General features: G+C 41.9%; 1 protein-coding gene across 11 annotated transcripts in view; it reads left to right on the plus strand.

The window, feature by feature from the left end:
- The window catches only part of LOC137380631 (C-terminal-binding protein 2), a 318116-nt gene that overhangs the window by 284566 nt on the left and 14285 nt on the right, over positions 1 to 19265 (plus strand). For all 11 annotated transcript variants that reach the window (XM_068052766.1, XM_068052764.1, XM_068052765.1 and 8 more), the window contains 2 exons: positions 6862 to 7068; positions 17423 to 17637. In XM_068052766.1, coding sequence (XP_067908867.1) covers positions 6862 to 7068; positions 17423 to 17637 — 422 coding nt within the window. The remainder of the gene's footprint in view (positions 1 to 6861; positions 7069 to 17422; positions 17638 to 19265) is intronic.

The raw sequence follows: 19265 nt of genomic DNA on the forward strand, positions 1-19265 counted from the left end.
GGTGCATTTTCATTCTTTGCACAAAGAACAGCTTTGGAATAATAAGTTGTATCAAATGCATCAGTGCTTTCACCAAATAGGAAATCAGCACAATGTGACTCCTTGGAAGAACAATTTTCCAGTATTTCAATTGAATCTCCCAAATTTCCATTCCCTGGTTTAAGAAGCGAATCTGCAAACACTTTTTCATTGGGTGTTACTCTCATGTTTTCTTCAAGTTTGAATTTCCTCAATTGTGGCCAAATATTGCTTTTGTTAATACAACTTCCTACAATATATCCTCCTGACACTCTCAGAATAACCGGAAAGAGCTGTCGAAAATCACCTCCCAGCAAAACAATTTTCCCTCTGAATATAATATTGTTATTCATAAATTCTTTCAGTAAACGATCTACTGCCAGGAAGCAATGTGTTGGCATCATTGGAGCTTCTTCCTATATAATAAGCTTTGACTTTCTAATAAATTCTGCTTCTCTAAAATTTGCTTTCAATTTGCATGTTCAAGATTTATGAATTGGTATTGGAATTTGAAAAAGCGAATGCGCTGTTTGACTTCCAAGGAAAAGAGTAGAGGCTATGCTAGTTGAAGTGCACACAGGAACTACATGTATTTTGCCTCTTATAAGATGCATGAGAGTGTTGCAAGCAAAGGTTTTCCCTGCTCCCACGGGACCATCCAAACAGAATACTTTGCTTTCTCCTTTGTAGACAGCGTTGAAGAGCTTATCAACAATTGCCTTTTGATGATGGTTAAGTTTTTCTTTGATTGAAGTCGATTGATGTCGAAGTCATCCTCATAGAGTAATGCATTAGTCAAAGTGCATGCTGGAAATCTGAGGCTTTATTAACTCATATTATTGCACTTTAAAAATTCCTCTGTGTGATACAGCGAATGCGCATAAGCTGTTTCTTCTAAGTCTTTAAAAATTCTTTACTCATTGCACACTTAAATTTGTCCCATAGTGCAAGATGATCTCTTGGATCACAAAAAACGCAAACAGCAGTGAAACGTGTTCTAGGCTGAGAAGGCACTGAATGCAGAGTTGCATCTGATAAAGTATTTTCACTTTCAGAATCATCATCCAAAAGACCTGATTCAATTGCTGTACACTTGAATGTAGTACATACTCTGTGGTCACTTTCGGTTTGCTTACAATGAACAGATCCTGGAATGACTTTGCACCCTTACCAATGTCATAGAGTTATACATCACAAAAACAGGCCCTTCAGCCCATCGTGTCTGTGCCGGCCATCAAGCACCAAACTATTCTAGTCCCATTTTTCAGCACTTGGCCCATAGCCTTGTATGCTATAGCATTTCAAGTGCTCATCTAAATCTTAAATGTTGTGAGGGTTCCTGTCTCTACCACCCCTTCAGGCAATGTGTTCCAGATTCCAACCACCCTCTGGGTGAAATTTTTTTTCCTCAAATCCCCTCTAAACCTCCTGCCCCTTACCTTAAATCTATACCCCCGGTTATTGACTTCTCCGCTAAGGGAAAAAGTCTCTTCCTATCTAACCTATCAATGCCCCTCATAATTTTGTATACCTCAATCAAGTCCCCCCTCATCCTTCTCTGTTCTAAGGAAAACAACTCCAGCCTTTTCAGTCTCTCTTCATAGCTGAAATGCTCCAGCCCAGGCAACATCCTGATGAATCTCCTCAGCACCCTCTCCAGTGCAATCACATCCTTCCTATAGTGTGGTTCCCAGAACTGTACACAGTACTCCAGCTGTGGCCTAACTAGCGTTTTATACAGCTCCATCATAACCTCCCTGCTCTTATGTTCTGTGCCTCGGCTAATAAAAGCAAGCATCCCATATGCCTTCTTAACCACCTTTATCTACCTGTGCTGCTGCCTTCAGTGATCTATGCACAAGTACACCAAGGTCCCTCTGACCTTTTGTACTTCCTAGGGTCCTACCATCCATTGTATATTCTCTTGCCTTGTTAGTCCTCCCAAAATGCATCATCTCATACTTCTCAGGATTAAATTCCATTTGCCACAGCTCCGCCCATTTTACCAGCCCATCTATATAGTCCTGTAATCTAAGGCTTTCCTCCTCACTATTTACGACACCACCAATTTTCATGCCATCTGTGAACTTACTGATCATACCTCCTATATTCACGTCTAAATCATTAATGTACACTATAAACAGCAAGGGTCCCCGCACTGATCCCTGTGGTACACCACTGTTCACAGGCTTCCACTCGCAAAAACAACCCTGGACCATTACATAATTTTGGATCCAATTTGTCAAATTGCCCTGGATCCCATGGGTTCTTACCTTCTTAACCAATCTCCCATGTGGGACCTTATCAAAAGCCTTACTGAAGTCCATGTAGACTACATCAACTGCTTTACCCTCATCTACACATCTGGTCACCCTCCTCGAAAAATTCAATCAAGTTAGTTAGACACGATCTCCCCCTGACAAAGCTGTGCTGACTATCCCTGATTATTCCCTGCCTGTCCAAGTGGAGATTAATCCTGTTACTCAGAATTTTTTCCAATAGTTTCCCAACCACTGATGTTAGACTCACCGGCCTGTAATTACCTGGTCTATCCCTGCTACCCTTCTTAAATAATGGTACCACATTCGCTGACCTCCAGTCCTCTGGCACCTCTCCCGTGGCCAGAGAGTATCTGAAAATTTGTGTCAGAGCCCCTGCTATCACCTCCCTTGCCTCATATAACAGCCTGGGATACATCTCATCTGGGCCTGGGGATTTATCCACTTTTAAGCCCGCTAAAACATTTAATACTTCCTCCCTTTCAATGTTAATATGTTCAAGTGTATTGCAATCCCCTTCCCTGATCTCTACACCTACATTGTCTTTCTCCACAGCGAAAACAGATGAAAAGTAATCATTTAAAACCTCACCTATGTCCTCCGACTCCACACACAGATTGCCACTTTGGTCCCTAATGGGTCCTACTCTTTCCCTGGTTATCCTCTTTCCCTTAATATACTTATAAAACGCCTTAGCATTTTCCTTTATCTTGCCTGCAAATGTTTTTTCATGTCCCCTCCTTGCTCTCCTAATTACTTTTTTAAGTACCCCCCCCCTACACTTTCGATACTCCTCTAGTGCCTCTGCTGTTTTCAGCACTCTGAATCTGCCATAAGCCTCCTTTTTTTCCTGATCCAATACTCTATATCCCTTGAGATCCAGGGTTCCCTGGACTTGATGGTCCTACCCTTCACCTGAACGGGTACATGTTGGCTCTGAACCCTCACTATTTCCTCTTTGAATGACTCCCACTGACCTGATGTAGACTTTCCTACAAGTAGCTGCTCCCAGTCCACTTTGGCCAGATCCTGTTTTATCAAATTGAAATCGGCCTTTTCCCAATTCAGTGCCTTTATTTCTGGCCCGTCTTTGTCCTTTTCCAAAACGACCTTAAATCTTACAGTTATGGTCACTATCCCCAAAATGCTCCCCCACTGATATTTCTACCACTTGTCCAGCTTCATTCCCTAGGATGAGGTCCAGTACTGCCCCTTCTCTTGTAGGACTTCCTACGTACTGGCTCAAAAAGCTCTCCTGTATGCATTTTAAGAATTCCTCCCCCTTTAAGCCTTTTGCACTAAGACTATCCCAGTTGGTATCAGGTAAGTTGAAATCCCCTACTATTACCACCCTATTACTTTTACACCTCTCAGAGATTTACCTACATATCTGCTCCTCTATCTCTCCCTGACTGTTTGGAGGCCTGTAGTACATGCCGAGCCAAGTGATTGCCCCCCTTTTGTTCTTAAGTTCTACCCATATGGCCTCATTTGAGGAACCTTCTAAGTTATCATCCCTCCTTGCTGCAGTAATTGACTCCTTGATCAACCGTGCAATACCACCTCCTCTTTTATCCCCTCCCCTGTCACGCCTGAAGATTCTATACCCTGAAATATTGAGTTACCAGTCCTGCCCCTCCCTCAACCATGTCTCTGTGATAGCAATAATATCATAATCCCATGTGCTAATCAATGCCCTCAATTCATCTGCCTTATTAGTAAGACTGCTTGCATTAAAGTAAATGCAATCCAGCCTTGCATTTTTCACTTGTGCCTTAATAGGTCTATATTTGCTCTGCTTTCCAGACTGACTGAGTTTCTTTTTATATTTGGCTGTGCCTCACCCCCTACTGTACCTCCACTCTGTATCCCATCCCCCTGCCAAATTAGTTTAAACCCTCCCCAACAGCACTAGCAAACCTCCCAGCAAGGATGTTGGTCCCGTTCCGGTTCAGGTGCAATCCGTCCAACTTGTACGGGTCCCACCTTTGCCAGAAACAGACCCAGTGATCTAGGAACCTAAAGCCCTCCCCTCCTGCACCATTTCCTCAGCCACACATTCATCTGCTCTATCCTCCTATTCCTATCCTCGCTAGCACGTGGCACAGGGAGTAATCTAGAGATTACAACCTTCGAGGTTGTATTCTTAAAATATAACGTTCTTCATCTCTTGGGCCCACTGTAATCATTCTTCCTATGATTGATTTACCTCCATGCTTACGTCTCTTACCTCAGTCTCTCTATTTTACTGATTAAATTTTAGTCTCTCTCAGTTGTTTCTTTAAATTCTGCAATTTCAAACCTCTTTTATCCCAATCTGCCTCCAAATCTTTCCAGTACCAGTCACCATAGTCTTCTTCTCACGCGTCTCCGCATGCACCAGGCATCGCCCACCAAAGATTTGTCTTCCCCATTCACCAGGTGCCTTGTATTGAATCGATCAAAAAACTGTCACTCAACACACACTACAGTATCTAATCAAACAATTGTTCGGCCACAGGTGCAAAACCTCACTGAACCTTACAAAACAATTCACAAACCAAGACCGACAAATCCAACAGAAGTTGCCTGTTTTTAAAATGGGTCTCCCTCCACGATCCCTATATTACATTGACCATACCTCAGTGTCTCTCTATTTTAGATTCTTCTTTGGCCTCCTTGTCTCAAGAGACAATGGGTAAGTGCCTAGAGGTGGTCAGTGGTTTGTGAAGCAGCGCCTGGAGTGTCTATAAAGGACAATTCTAGAGTGACAGACTCTTCCACAGGTGCTACAGATAGAATTGGCTGTCGGGGCTGTTACACAGTTGGCTCTCTCCTTGTGCTTCTGTCTTTTTTCCTGCCAACTGCTAAGTCTCTTCGACTCGCCACACTTTAGCCCCGCCTTTATGGCTGCCCGCCAGCTCTGGCGATCGCTGGCAACTGACTCCCATGACTTGTGATCAATGTCACAGGACTTCATGTCGCGTTTGCAGACGTCTTTAAAGCGGAGCCATGGACGGCCGGTGGGTCTGGTACCAGTGACAAGCTCGCTGTACAATGTGTCCTTGGGGATCCTGCCATCTTCCATGCGGCTCACATGATCAAGCCATCTCAAGTGCCACTGGCTCAGTAGGGTGTATATGCTGGGGATGTTGGCCGCCTCGAGGACTTCTGTGTTGGAGATACGGTCCTGCCACCTGATGCCAAGGATTCTCCGGAGGCAGCGAAGATGGAATGAATTGAGACGTCGCTCTTGGCTGACATACGCTGTCCAGGCCTCGCTGCCGTAGAGCAAGGTACTGAGGATACAGCCTTGATACACTCGGACTTTTGTGTTCCGTGTCAGTGCGCCATTTTTCCACACTCTCTTGGCCAGTCTGGACATAGCAGTGGAAGCCTTTCACATGCGCTTGTTGATTACTGCATTTTAGAATATTGGCTATATTTAACCTCCATCTAGCTTTATTTGATATTACATTGATTAAATTTTACCTCAGTGTCTCAGTTTTATATTGTAGCCTTGCATACTAAACTCATCTCTCACCGTATGTGTGAAAACCTTGAACATATCCACTGTGGACCTGATCTCTCTGCTGAGTACTGGCTCCTCCCACCAATTCAACCCACCAACCAATCATAAAAGTACCGACAGACAGAAACTATTATTATATTAGATGTGGATATAGGAATTTCTAACGGGAAGAAGTAGATAAGATCTGCACGCCGACATCAGATTTTTAAAACCATGATGTTTCTGTGTTGGCTTAGTGGATAAAGGCACCATCAACATAATAATAAATCATACAACCAGCCACTGAATTTGATCCTCAGACTGATCTAAGTGAATTGATCTCAACCAGTGCAGCAGTAGGCAAATGACAATATTTTTGTGCTAGCAAGGGAGAAAACCATGGTTCTCCATCCTGATGGAATTTTGGCCTTTATTGCTAGGGGGTTAGAGTTTAAAAATAGGGAAGTCTTGTTACAACTGTACAGGGTATTGTCACTGAGTGAGTACACAGTCGGTCCTGGTGATCATCCTTTCCCCCGCAATTCAACAGCCTGTCCATATTCCACATGAAGAACAGCTACCTGGGTGAAGTAAAAGAATAGTGCACATGGAACCGTGGCTCAGTATAAGTCTGCACATTCAGGCAAAGAGTGGAGAATTTGGAGAGAAGTAAATACTTTAGTTAAATTGTAGAAAACGGAATGGATTTGCTGTCATTCAAGATTTCTGATTTTACGACAAGGCAATAAAACTAGAGCCCTAGGCATTTTCTGGGAGTGTAGATTAAGTGCATTAGGAAAATAAAATGAAGTTAACCTAAAAGAGATAACAGAATGAATCAAATGACCTGCTTTACTTTCTCATAAGAGTGAAGGAGGGATGGTGTTGGAATTCCTCACTGCTATTATTACACCAATAAACACCCTGCTGATATTTACTGTTATTGATACTCTATATGTGCAAAAGCCCTTTTGATGAAACATGTAATGGATGAAGAAATTGCATTTGATTAGGTTTTGTTGCAACTTTCCTTTCTTTTCCCTGCCCTGATGTGTTTTTCTTTCTCTTGTGCAGGGATTGCAGTGTGTAACATCCCAGCAGCGGCAGTGGAGGAGACAGCTGATTCCACTCTCTGTCACATTCTTAACTTATACAGGCGGAACACCTGGCTATACCAGGCACTGCGTGAGGGAACCCGGGTACAGAGTGTTGAGCAGATCCGAGAGGTGGCATCAGGAGCAGCCAGAATCCGAGGGGAGACACTAGGACTCATCGGCTTTGGTAAGCACCAAAGTGATAGGGTTGAAATGGAAAGTGAAGTTAAGGCTGCTTTCTTTCTCAGCTGTTGACACAAATTAATAACTTGAAAATCTTTATCATGATGCAGAGTAAAAGGCAGATTATTATTTAGATGGAGAAAGACCACAAAATACTGTAGTACAGAGGGATCTGTGTGCTCTTGTGCATGAAACACAAAAAGTTAGCATGTAGGTGCAGCAAGTAATTAGGAAGGCAAATTGAATTTTGGCCTTTATTGCTAGGGGGTTAGAGTTTAAAAATAGGGAAGTCTTGTTACAACTGTACAGGGTGTTGGTGAGGCCACACTTGGAGTACTGCATACAGTTTTGGTCCCCGTATTTAAGGAAGGATATACTAGCATTGGAGGCAGTTCAGAAAAGGTTCACTAGGCTGATTCCTGGGATGAAGGGGTTGTCTTATCAAGAACGGCTAAACAGGTTAGGCCTTTATTCATTGGAGTTAAAAGAATGAGAGGTGATCTTATTGAAACGTATAAGATTCTAAGGGGGCTTGACAGGGTAGATGTTGAGAATATGTTTCTACTCGTGGGGGAATCTCGAACTAGGGGATATAGTTACTTAATAGGGGGCACACATTTAAAACTGAGATGCGAAGGAATTTCTTCTCTCAGAGGGTGGTGAATCTCTGGAATTCTCTAACTCAGAGAGTTGTGGAGGCTAGATCACTAAATGTATTTAAGGAGGAGGTCGATAGATTTTTGAAATCTCGGGGAGTCAAGGGTTATATGGAACAGGCCCGAAAGAGGAGTTAAGGCCTGGGACAGATTAGCCATGATCTTATTGAATGGCGGGGCAGGCTTGAGGGACTGAATGGCCTACACCTGCTCCTATTTCTTATGTTCTAAACATGTAACAATTATAACTGTTCATTTGCTTTTCATTACCATAAGGAGATAGAATTTAATCATTTTCAGAGCCTTAATCTGGATAGTAAGTTGGATTTAAATTCTGTGGTAGTATCTTCGCTTGACGTAACAAAGGAATTGTCCAAGTTCACTGCTGCTTCTCTTGGTCCACAATGAAGCTATAAAGAATTAAAAGTGACTAGCATTTCTGTACCGTTTCTGGTCCTGGCTCTTGTTCCTAATAGGTTTGGCCTGGCAGGGGAGCTACAAGGGGTTAAGATTGTAGTCGGGTCCCAACGACATCATTGGGACTCGATTTGTATATTTAAACAAGGATCCCATGGACTTTGCACAGGTGCACTTGGTACCTGCAACTTAAAATTGCAGTCGGCAGCATTGGGGTGGGAGGCTAGCAGGTAATTCTTCAGCTCCATTTTAACTGCTTCCTGCCCAATTTCTGTCGGTGGTAGAGGGGTTGGAATACACCTGAGTTTGTTAGCAGGTAGCACTGTTCTATTGTGTTGCATCCTATGATGGTACAAACACGATGTCATTTAAGTTAATGTAATCAGTAGATACTGTCAGCATGTTCCGGACATGTTAAATGCACATAAAGGGGACCTGAAGAATAAAGGCCACCAAACAAAAAGCTGATTTGTTAGCAGGTTGGGTTTAGCGACTAATTACAAAAACATTTTTAAATGAATTTTGCTAAGAAGATCAAGAATCAAAACTCGTACTTACTTCCTAAAAATCTATTTCATATGCGCTGCTGAAAATATTTCTGCTGATTGAAAACATTGATATTACTGATCTAATAGAATCACAAAAAGTAAACATTCTGGATTTATTTTCATTTTTAAATTGTACTACATAATGGATTGAAGTTTGAATGGGCCTACAATTTGGGATTTGTTGCCAATGTGAGGGAGTGGAGAGGAGAAGAAAGAAGAATGATTACAATAATTTGACTTTAGCCTGTCACCCTCAGGGGCCTAAAGTCCGGATATTAGGGCTCAATCTACAATGAATCGGTAATGGGCAGAAATAGTGTTCGCAGGCAGCACTATGCAGGATATCAGAGTGTAACCCCTGAGCTTTGGTCCATTCATTTAAATGGATAGAAAATTAAGATCTGCTTACTTATAATTTCCTGATTGAAATAGTTTTGCCTGTTACTCCATCTTTGTACCTGTATTTCTGATTTGCATCAAATATGCACCATATACCTGGCTGGATTTTTGTGCAGGAGGCAGGGCTTCTGGCACCAGGCCGAAAAGGCAAAGGGATCTCTTCCTCTGCATTTTTTGACCCCCGCCCCCCCCCCCCCCCCCCACCCCCCGGAGCAATCCTCCGGTCTTTTGAGGTCAAAGTTTTAGGAGGCGTGACGCCCGTCCCTTGAAAGACTTTACAGGGACGGGGATCCTGCCTCCAGTCGCTGCGGCCAATCACAGGGCCAGCAGCTCAGCAGTATTGGCAAGTGCCACCGAGAGCAATGGCCACTTCCGGTACTACAGAGGCCTCGGACCCAGGCCCAGCACTGGAACCTCAGAACACAGGTAGGTAAGATCCCAGCGGCAGCCTCTGGGCGGGAAAGTCGTCATTGGCCTATCCTGCCCCCAGGAAGATCGGAATCGGGAATCCCGACGTCTGGTTCCGTGGTGGGCGGTTCCACTCTGATTCTCTGGTTGCACCCTGTTTACCCCTGCCACAAAACCCGCCTTCTGGACGAGCACAAGATCCGGCCCACCGTGTGTACTCTGTATTAAGCTTTGCTTTTTTTCCATCTGAATGCTGAGATTGGTCCAAGTTCACTGTATCCCAAACATCAAATCATTTAAAAGCATTTTGCTCAAAATACATTGCTGGTTATAGGGCTGTAACGTTTGTCAATGACCTCTGCAAGGTTTTGTGCAAATAAAGTATTAGGGATTGGTATGAGGTTTGCATTTGATCCAGTGCTGACTAGTAGTTCTTTGTTCAGACTCAACATAGCAGAAAATGGTGTGTCAATCACTCAGGTGTGTTTTGAGAGCCTCGCCACAATTATTTTATCTGCCTTCCTCCAAAAGGTACACGTTTGCATCATTTCCTAACGAACACAAAATGGTTTGTTGTAACTGCTTTTGATAACAAACATTATTTATATAAATATGCATGAATACAATGTAACAAAATTCAAAGGCGAAAGTTTGGCTTCCTCATTTCAAAAGAGGAAATGAAGCAAAGGAACTCGGGTTCAGTAGTTCTGTTTCGTGAAATTATCTAAATTTATCACAATGTTAAATGAGCTTTCAGCTTATCTCCAATTAGAGGAAAACACGAGGGAGCTGTCATTTGAACCATTTCTTATCCCTTTAAATATCTTTTCTGGTAGTTATTTTTAAAACTAGAGTCAGTAGTACTTCTCTCAGTTTTATTTCAAAAGTTTTATTTCCTCTTGACTGTTCCAAAGTCCTTTTTGTTTCTTGGCTTCTTTAAATTGCAATAGCTGGAAGAGTGATTGCAGAGAACTGTAACCTCCTCCATATTAGGCCCTCTGTGTCACTTAGTAGATTGGCCAGTAAGAATCTGCTGGCCAAAGGACAAAAACTACAGATACTTTCCATCAGTATTTTCTCAGCAAGCGATATTCCAAAAAGCTGTGAACTGACAACAGGCACAACACATCACACATTGTTTTGATTGCTCAGCTCTGCTGTTGACTATGAATTTGTGTTGCACTGTGTTGTTTGTTTTGGTCTGATTTTTATCTGATTACATTCCTGGGAAGTGCCTTGGGATCTTTTACTATATCAAAGGCACTATTTAAATCCAAATTGTTGTAAATGGTGTTCCGTCCGATTTTTTTATTTGGTTTTGTGTGACCTGTTGGTTGCATTGTGGGGCTGCTTTTAAGATTGCCTTTCACGCGGGTATCTTAAAGGGAACGTTGGTTATGCGCAGCCTGTTGCACTGCGCGATATGTTCTGGATTGCCATGCACCCACGCAGCTAAGAGGGAACATTGGTTATAAAGTGCCTGACCAAATCATTGTGATCCAGGTTCAGTGCTCATTGAGATCGAATGAAAGGGCTAGTGAAACATCAGTGTGGCAACTCTTGTAGTTTCTCTGCTGCCTACTGCTAGAAATGTATCCTACTGGTCATCCCCAACCACAAAATAATGTTAGGAATTCCCTGGACCAACAGTCCAGCAAGATTGCAGCTTAGAACTTTGCTGACTGATCATTCTGATAATTAAGTATCTTAATAATCCAACCAATACTAAGTGAAATTAACTGTTCTGAAAGGTTGCAAACAAATGTCTGTTGAGTATCTTGCACATCAACCAATGTGCTCTTGTCACGCTCTTTTATAGAAAAGCATATGAATGACTAAAATATGTTTATAACACCAACCTCGGTGATGCCAATGGCTTGCCAGCTTTATCCAGAGAAAGCTGAGCCATATAGACCACAAAGATCTTCGGATCAATCTCCCATCTGTTCTGAGTTATCTGATCTCAGATAGTTCAGTGCTAGGGATGTTTCAATTGCTTTCAGCCCAGGCTTTAAGGAACATGAAAACAGGAGTAGCCCTTCGAGCCTGTTCCGCCATTCACTGAGATCTTGACTGATCTGCAAACTAACTCCAAGTACCAACCTTTGCCCCATATCCCTTAATACCTTTGGTTAACACAAATCTATCAATCTCAGTTTTAAAATTAACAATTGAACTAACATCAATTGGTGTTTGTGTAAGAGAGTTCCAAACTTCTTCTACCATTGTGTGTAGAAGTGTTTCCCAATTTCACTCCTGAAATGTGTGGTTCTAATGTTTAGACTATGCCCCTGGTCCTAGACTCCCCATCCAACCGAAATAGTTTCTCCCAATCTGTTTCCCCTTAATATCTTGAACTATGACAAAATTACCCCTTAGCCTTCTAATTTCTAGGGAATACAAGCCTAGTTTGTGTAATATCTCCTCTTAATGAAACCCTTGGAGTCTAGGTATCTTTCTGGTAAATCTACACTGCACTCCCTCCAAGACCAATATATTACTTTTAAGGTTTAAAGACGTCTGCAAACGCAACATGAAGTCCTGTGACATTGATCACAAGTCGTGGGAGTCAGTTGCCAGCGATCGCCAGAGCTGGCGGGCAGCCATAAAGGTGGGGCTAAAGTGTGGCAAGTCAAAGAGACCTAGCAGTTGGCAGGAAAAAAGACAGAAGCGCAAGGGGAGAGCCAACTGTGTAACAGCCCCGACAACCAATTTTATCTGCAGCACCTGTGGAAGAGTCTGTCACTCTAGAATTGACCTTTCTAGCCACTCCAGACGCTGCTTCACAAACCACTGACCACCTCCAGGCGCTTACCCATTGTCTCTCGAGACAAGGAAGCCAAAGAAGAAAGAAGAAGTGCCCAGAATTGTTCGCAGCACTCCAAGTATGGTCTAATCAGGGTTTTGAATAGCTGAAGCATGACTTCTACTCCTCTAGATATAAAGGCCAGCATTCCATTAGCCTTTTTGATTATTTTCTGTAACTGCTTATGGCATTTTAATGCTCCATGTACCTGGACTCCCAAGCCTCTTTGAGCCTCCACTGTTTCTAGCTTTTCAACATTCAGAAAGTACTGTTCTATCCTTTTTAGGTCTAAACCTCATATTTGTCTACATTGAAATCTATTTGCCCAGTTTTGCCCATTGACTTAATCTATCAATATCCCTTTGTTATGTTATGCTTCCATCTACAGTGCTTACAATGCAACCTAGCAATGTGTCATCAGCAAACTTGCATTTGTGGCTCTCTATCCCATTATCTAAGTCATTAATAAATACAGTAAATACATCAAGGCCCCAACACAGATCCTTGTGGGACACCACTGGTCTCGTTCTGCCAATAGAATACGTGCCCATTATCCCTTCTCTCTGTCTTCTGTCACTCAGCCAATTTCCTACCCAAGTTAATTATTTTCCTTCAATTCCATGAGCTTCAACTTTAGCTAACAGGCTGTTATGAGGGAATTTGTCAAATGCCTTCTGAAAATCCATATAAATAACATCCATTGACATCCCCCATCCACTACTTTAGTCACCTCATATGAAAATTCAATAAGATTTGTCAGGCAAGACCTACCCTTTACAAATCCATGCAAGCTCTCTCTGATCAGCTGCAAACTTTCAAAGTGTTCAGTCACCCTATCCTTAAGTATAGACTCTAGCAATTTCCAGTTAACAGATGTTAAACTAACAGATCTATAATTCCCTGGTTTTCCGCTCTCACCTTTCTTAAATAGCGCAGTGACAAGCACTATTTTCCAATCTAAAGGAACAGCTCCCAAATGAGAGAACTTTGGAAGATTATAGTTAGGGCCTCTACAATGTTCTCACCTACTTCCATTAAAATCCTGGGGTGGAAACCATCTGGTTCTGGGAATTTGTCACTCTTTAGTGCCATTTTCTTCACTACTGTCACTTGCTTACGTTAATTTTGGTGAGTCCCTGACTCTGATACAATATTAGTTTTCTTGGGATGTCCGGCATGCTAACCTCTTCCTCGACTATAAATATTGATGTAATTTATCAGCATGTCAGCCATTTCCTTATTTTCACTGACAGTATCATCGTTATCAGTTTTTAAGGGGCCCACATTGCTCCTGACTACTCTCTTTTTCCTAATGTGTAGTGAAAAAATGTTGTGTTGATTTTGATATCCCTTGCAAGTTTCTTTTCATACTTTCTTTTTCTAGCTCTAATTAGCTGTTTTGTCACCCTTTGCTGCTGTTTGTATCTTTCCCATTTACCAGGGTCTCTGCTATTTTTTGCATTTTTGTCTGCTGTTTCTTTTAGTTTTATGTCATCACTTAATTCTTTAGTTGACCATGCCTGTTCTTTTCTGGCAAGTATTGCTGTTGCCCCTTAATGGCATAAACAGGTTCTGTATCACATTAAATTCTTTTTGAACACCTCCCACTGACCTTCTGTCATTTTACCCATTAACAGACTTGCCCAGTCTCTCTCTCATCCCATTGAAGACAGCCTTACCTAAATCTAGAATCTTAGTAGCTGTTTTGCATTTCTTCCTTTCAAACACTACGTTGGAATGCGGTCATTTATTAGAACCATAGAAAAGTTACAGCACAGAAAGAGGCCATTCAGCCCATTGTGTCTGCGCCGGCTGAAAAAACTAGCCGCCCATTCTAATCCCACCTTCCAGCACCTGGACCATAGCCTTCATATTCTGATTATTATTAGTTAAATGTTCATACACTATTGGGCTGTTAACTAAATCTGGCACATTATTCCTTACTAAATCTAAAATGGTCTGCCCCTTTGTTGGCTCCTGGACATATTGGCCGGGACTTTTGCGGGCAGTGGGGGTCTCGACAACTGGCAAAAGCTCCAGCAAGAGCCCTGAGTTGTCTCCTCTGGGGAAGCCCCCACCGGATCAAATGCCACTTAGGCACTTAATTGGACAGCGGTGGGCTTTCCCCAGGATCAAGGACCCCAGCAGTGGAAGTCCCACCTGCTGAGAACTGCTGGCCAATCAGAGGCAGGACTCCCCCCCGCCCCCCCCGCAGCACCATCAATCCACCCGATTATATGCTGTCCCCACCTCCAAATCCAACGTAGGGGAGAGCATAAAATTCCCTCCATTATTTAAGAAAACTATCCTGGATGCACTCAAGAAATTCCCTACCTCTCTGACATGTGCTAATCTGCTTATTCCAATCTATATTCCCCATTAAAATGACTCAGCCTTTTTTGCATGCAAGGAGGTAAAAGTCAGTCGTCAAGTTTCCTGAACCTGTTTGACTTGCAAGCTTAATGTATGTCAGGTGAAGACGTAGGATTCAATTATGATGGTTATCAAGGTCAAATTGCCAGCCAGTGTTTGCTGAAAAGGCTCATATATGATCACGGTACCAGAAAACATTTGACTTACGTTAAACCTATACCAGAGCAAAGAGACATCACCTTCAGAAGAGGGGGATTGAAATCACACGTAGCCATATTTAAAATGGCCAGGCTGGAGTACCAGCCTTCACTTAGACTCTAAAACCTGGATTTCAATGCTGGCAGTACCCTATTTAAAATAAATGGGTTACCACTGGCATTAAGGAAAACGTACAGTGCAATTATTTTTTCAGAGTTGTGAGGTAAATGGTGTAATTTTCAACTGGCAAAAATGTTAAATTGCACATTTAAACATTTGTCACTGTAAGCAAGCCTGTAAACGTGCTGATGCTAAAGCATTGTTAAAAATGTATATGTTTGTAAGGAAACATGTACAACTCTTTGAACTGTAGTTGGTAGCTGGGTCACTGGCTTGTCCATGGGGTATTGAGTAAATGACATTGTGTCTAATGACCTAGTGATTACACTGCAGCTGTTCTTCTTTATCAGAAACTCTTCATTAAATATGTGTCAGGGCCCTCAGCTCGAGCCATGACAGTTGTCTTAGTCATGCCCAATTAAAAATCCATTTAACCAGAAACTGCCATGACAACAAGTTACAAACGATATTATAGTGAACAACTTATTTCATGAAATTGGAAAAATATTCTTGTGGCGCAAAATCCATTGTTGTCAGTGCAGACCTATTTGTTGGGAATATGTTGCAGATATTGGATAGAAAACCTTTTAATGCATTGTTCATCTCTATCCTCTGTAGGTGATGAATTGGTAACACCTATATTATAGTATTAAAATGTCACCTTGAAATGCAGGCATTAAATGGGCAATGTCTCTTGAGGCTTATGGTGACTTAAATTAAGGACTTAGCATTGGATTTTGAGGTTTTGTGTTGTAAGATGAAAGCACAGAGCTGGATAGCAGCTCGAAGATGATACTGTGGGTCAGAGGAGCAAAACACAATTGAATGTCAGCTGCTTCAGGTCGCCTTGAAGTATTTTATATTGTAAAAGGATTTTCTTTTTACATTGTTTTTATGACCCAAACCAGGAAGATGTGCACTGCAGATTACAGAGCTGTTGCCATTATTCTTTAGCTAAATTCATGCCTTTCACAATCAGGTGAGAAAACTGAGTTGCAGTATGATAGAATTCTTTCGTGCTTTCATTAATTATTTAATAGACCAAACATAACTGTCGGTGGATGAACATTTTGTCCATAAACTATCAAGAAGGGTGCTACTTTATATAATTTTTTGTCTTAAATTTATTTCATTTCCAGATATTGATTTAAGGAAAGATATAGGGGGCTTAATTGACTAGCCTCCAAAATCGGGTATGGGCATCACGATGCGAGATTAACCCATGCCTGTTCAATGTAATGCAGGCAGCACGACAGCTTCCTGCTCCCTACTCATTAGAATGATTTCAGCAAGCAGCAAGCATGAACTGCAGTGTTCATTGGCTGCATGCATCAGCAGGGGGCCCAAAATTGTAACTTCCTAGCATTACTTAAAGCCAGCCTGCACCTCTTAAAGGGAAGGTGCATCGTGGCAGGAACTGAATCTCGCCTGGGAAGCAGCGATGAATGGCACAACATGGGAGAGAGCGAGCTTCAACACTGCATTGGAGGACTTGGTGAAGGAGGTGGACAGGAGGGAGCCAGGAGCCCGACAGACAAATGTCGAAAAGACAGTGTTGCAAACTGATTTATGTCATGATCTGCCTGCTCTGCATACTTCTGGTGGGTGTTCACTGCACGAGCTAATGTCCCACCAATATGGCGTCCAGTGCGGATCGCCCCACAGTGTATGTGCACGTCACAGACATCATGTTAGAGCAGTAAGGGCACGCGTAGCGCCAAAAAATGGGTGTTAACAAACCCGATTTCTCACACTTTTCTTTATAACTTCACTTTCCATTTTTTCTGTATTCCCATTTTCCTGTTATGCTATGTCAGCCACATAGATAAATGCAATCTGCAGGCATCTTCAAGGATTCTGTTGTTGCCATTCTTTTATCGATTGGCGGAAGGCTCACCAATTTTCTGTTTTTAACCACGACAAAGTAGCTGAGAATATACCAAAGCTTTCTCCCTGCAGGAACCCTGTAAATATTAGTTAAGACCAGTGACCACTCTTGGCCCTCCCAGGCGAGAATTTGTGATTCCATCACGTTGCTGGCAGTTGTCCCATATAATGCACCTTTGTGCACTTTATTGTTTTTTGCTTGAACAAGATAACTACACATTTAATAAGGCGGTTATTATCCTCCGTAAAATTCTCTGCCTCTTTCTCTCTCTCTTTCTCCTGCTTTAAGTCTCACCATAAAATCTACCACTTTGGCCAGGCTTTTGATCACCATATCTCTGGCTGGGTGTAAAATTTTGCCTGATAACATTGCTGTGGAGCACCTTGGGATGTTTTATTACATGAAAGGTGCTATATAAATGTAGGTTGTTGTTTATTTTGTCCTGAAGTACTGCTTTGGTTACATCAATCAGTGATATTTTCAGCTGATACTGCTGCTGTCCTGTTACACAAACTCTAAAACCATGCTCGTCTGGTCTTTTGCAGGTCGTGTCGGCCAGGCTGTTGCTGTTCGAGCCAAAATCTTTGGGTTTAATATAATATTTTATGATCCATATTTGCCTGATGGTATTGAGAGATCTCTAGGTGTTCAGCGAGTTTATACCCTGCAGGATCTGCTGTACCAGAGTGACTGTGTGTCATTGCACTGCAATCTGAATGAACACAACCACCATCTTATTAACGACTTCACCATTAAACAGGTAATGCTTCAGTTATCCTAGCTGTAGACTAGCACACATGTATTTGAGTCATTTTAGAATGTTTAAATGTTCTAGTTTTAATTTATGAATGGTGTAATATAATGCAATATCAATAGGGGAAAGGTAAGTTTCCATATCACAGCTAAAACTGATGGCGCTGACATCCCTTGCCCTGCCTCTGGTCTTTTCCTCCAATCAGCGACTGAAAAATTAGCGTAAGCCAGGCAACGCAGATTGGAATATTGGTGGTACTGTTGCAATTACTGTGTTGTGCAGTTCTCGATATACCAGTGGTGGGTGGGTAGCCTAGTGTCCCTGTCACAATATCTGGATTGCACTATGATGTAGAAGGGCATGGAAAGAACTACACACATGGGAAGTTTATAATCTAGCCGGGTCATTGTTGGTGCAGCAAGCTGTCAGACGGATCCTCGGCCTCAGGCCAGGAACTAAATGGGGAGATCAGGTATCTTGCTTGACCTGTGTACATCTCTTGCCAACATGTTTGAGAATGGCATTCAGAGAGGTCTGGGAAAGGGTCACCTAGTCATTCTCCATGCCAGACAATGGGATGGGGTTCAAGGAGAGAAAACATCCTTCAAAATAACGATGAGGGGGATATAAATAATTTACAAAGCCAGCCATACATGAGGATATGTACATGTCATTTTGCATTCTTTATAGTTTTTGTTGTCCTTCATTTTGATTATTTTTTTGATTTGACTTTTTTTTTGTAATGAATGCCATATTTGAATGGGCAAAAAATAAAATGGCAAGACTATTTATTGTGATGTATATTGTATGCATAAAGCATATAATGCTGTGACATTAAAATAAAACTTGTGTTGCAGTGGGCTTATTTCACTAGAAGAAGGGAATTTTCTGGAACAGTGAACAGATTCTAGATGGTATCTGCACTGTGCTGGTTAAGAGTTTCAAAAATCTATTAATCCAAGTTGCCGGCTTGTCAGTTATTGGTGTAGTTGTGGCCAGAGTAATGGCAGAACCATACCACTGGGACTATGTTGTTCACAATTAGGAATGTTGTTCCCTATTTACAATTTAAGAAAGAGCTTACATTTGTCTCACACTTTATCCTATCCTTGGGATATCTCACATCCAATAAATTACTTCTGATATGTAGCTGTTGTTCCTTAGGCAATTTAATGAAAAATGGATTATTACTTTTTTTTGCCTTATGTTATCTCTTTTCTCGAGATGATAGCGACTCATGCTGGATATATGTAATTGCTGATGTGGCATTTGGTTATATGCCAGCCTGCACCAGCTTGTTGAGGCTGAGCCTAATTCTGTCTGCGTATCTGGTTTCTAGCAAGAACCACCAGATAGTTATAAAGGTGGTCGATTACCTTCTTCCTGCTGGTCTCAACACTTGGTATTGAGAATGCATTGCTATACACTGAAACTGTAACTCTCAAATCACTGAATTAGTTTAACTTTTCAGAGCTGACTTGTTTTTGAGTTATGTTTTCAATCACCATAGGTATAATAGAAAGTATTGTTGTAAACCTAGTACTTAGTGGCATTTTTGTTTAATATTTCTGTTTGTATGAAAATAAGTCTCCCTTGTTTGTCAGACTGATCTGAAATATCACTCAAAAGTGACT

This window comes from Heterodontus francisci, chromosome 20 (assembly GCF_036365525.1).
Source record: "Heterodontus francisci isolate sHetFra1 chromosome 20, sHetFra1.hap1, whole genome shotgun sequence".
Lineage (NCBI taxonomy): Eukaryota > Metazoa > Chordata > Chondrichthyes > Heterodontiformes > Heterodontidae > Heterodontus > Heterodontus francisci.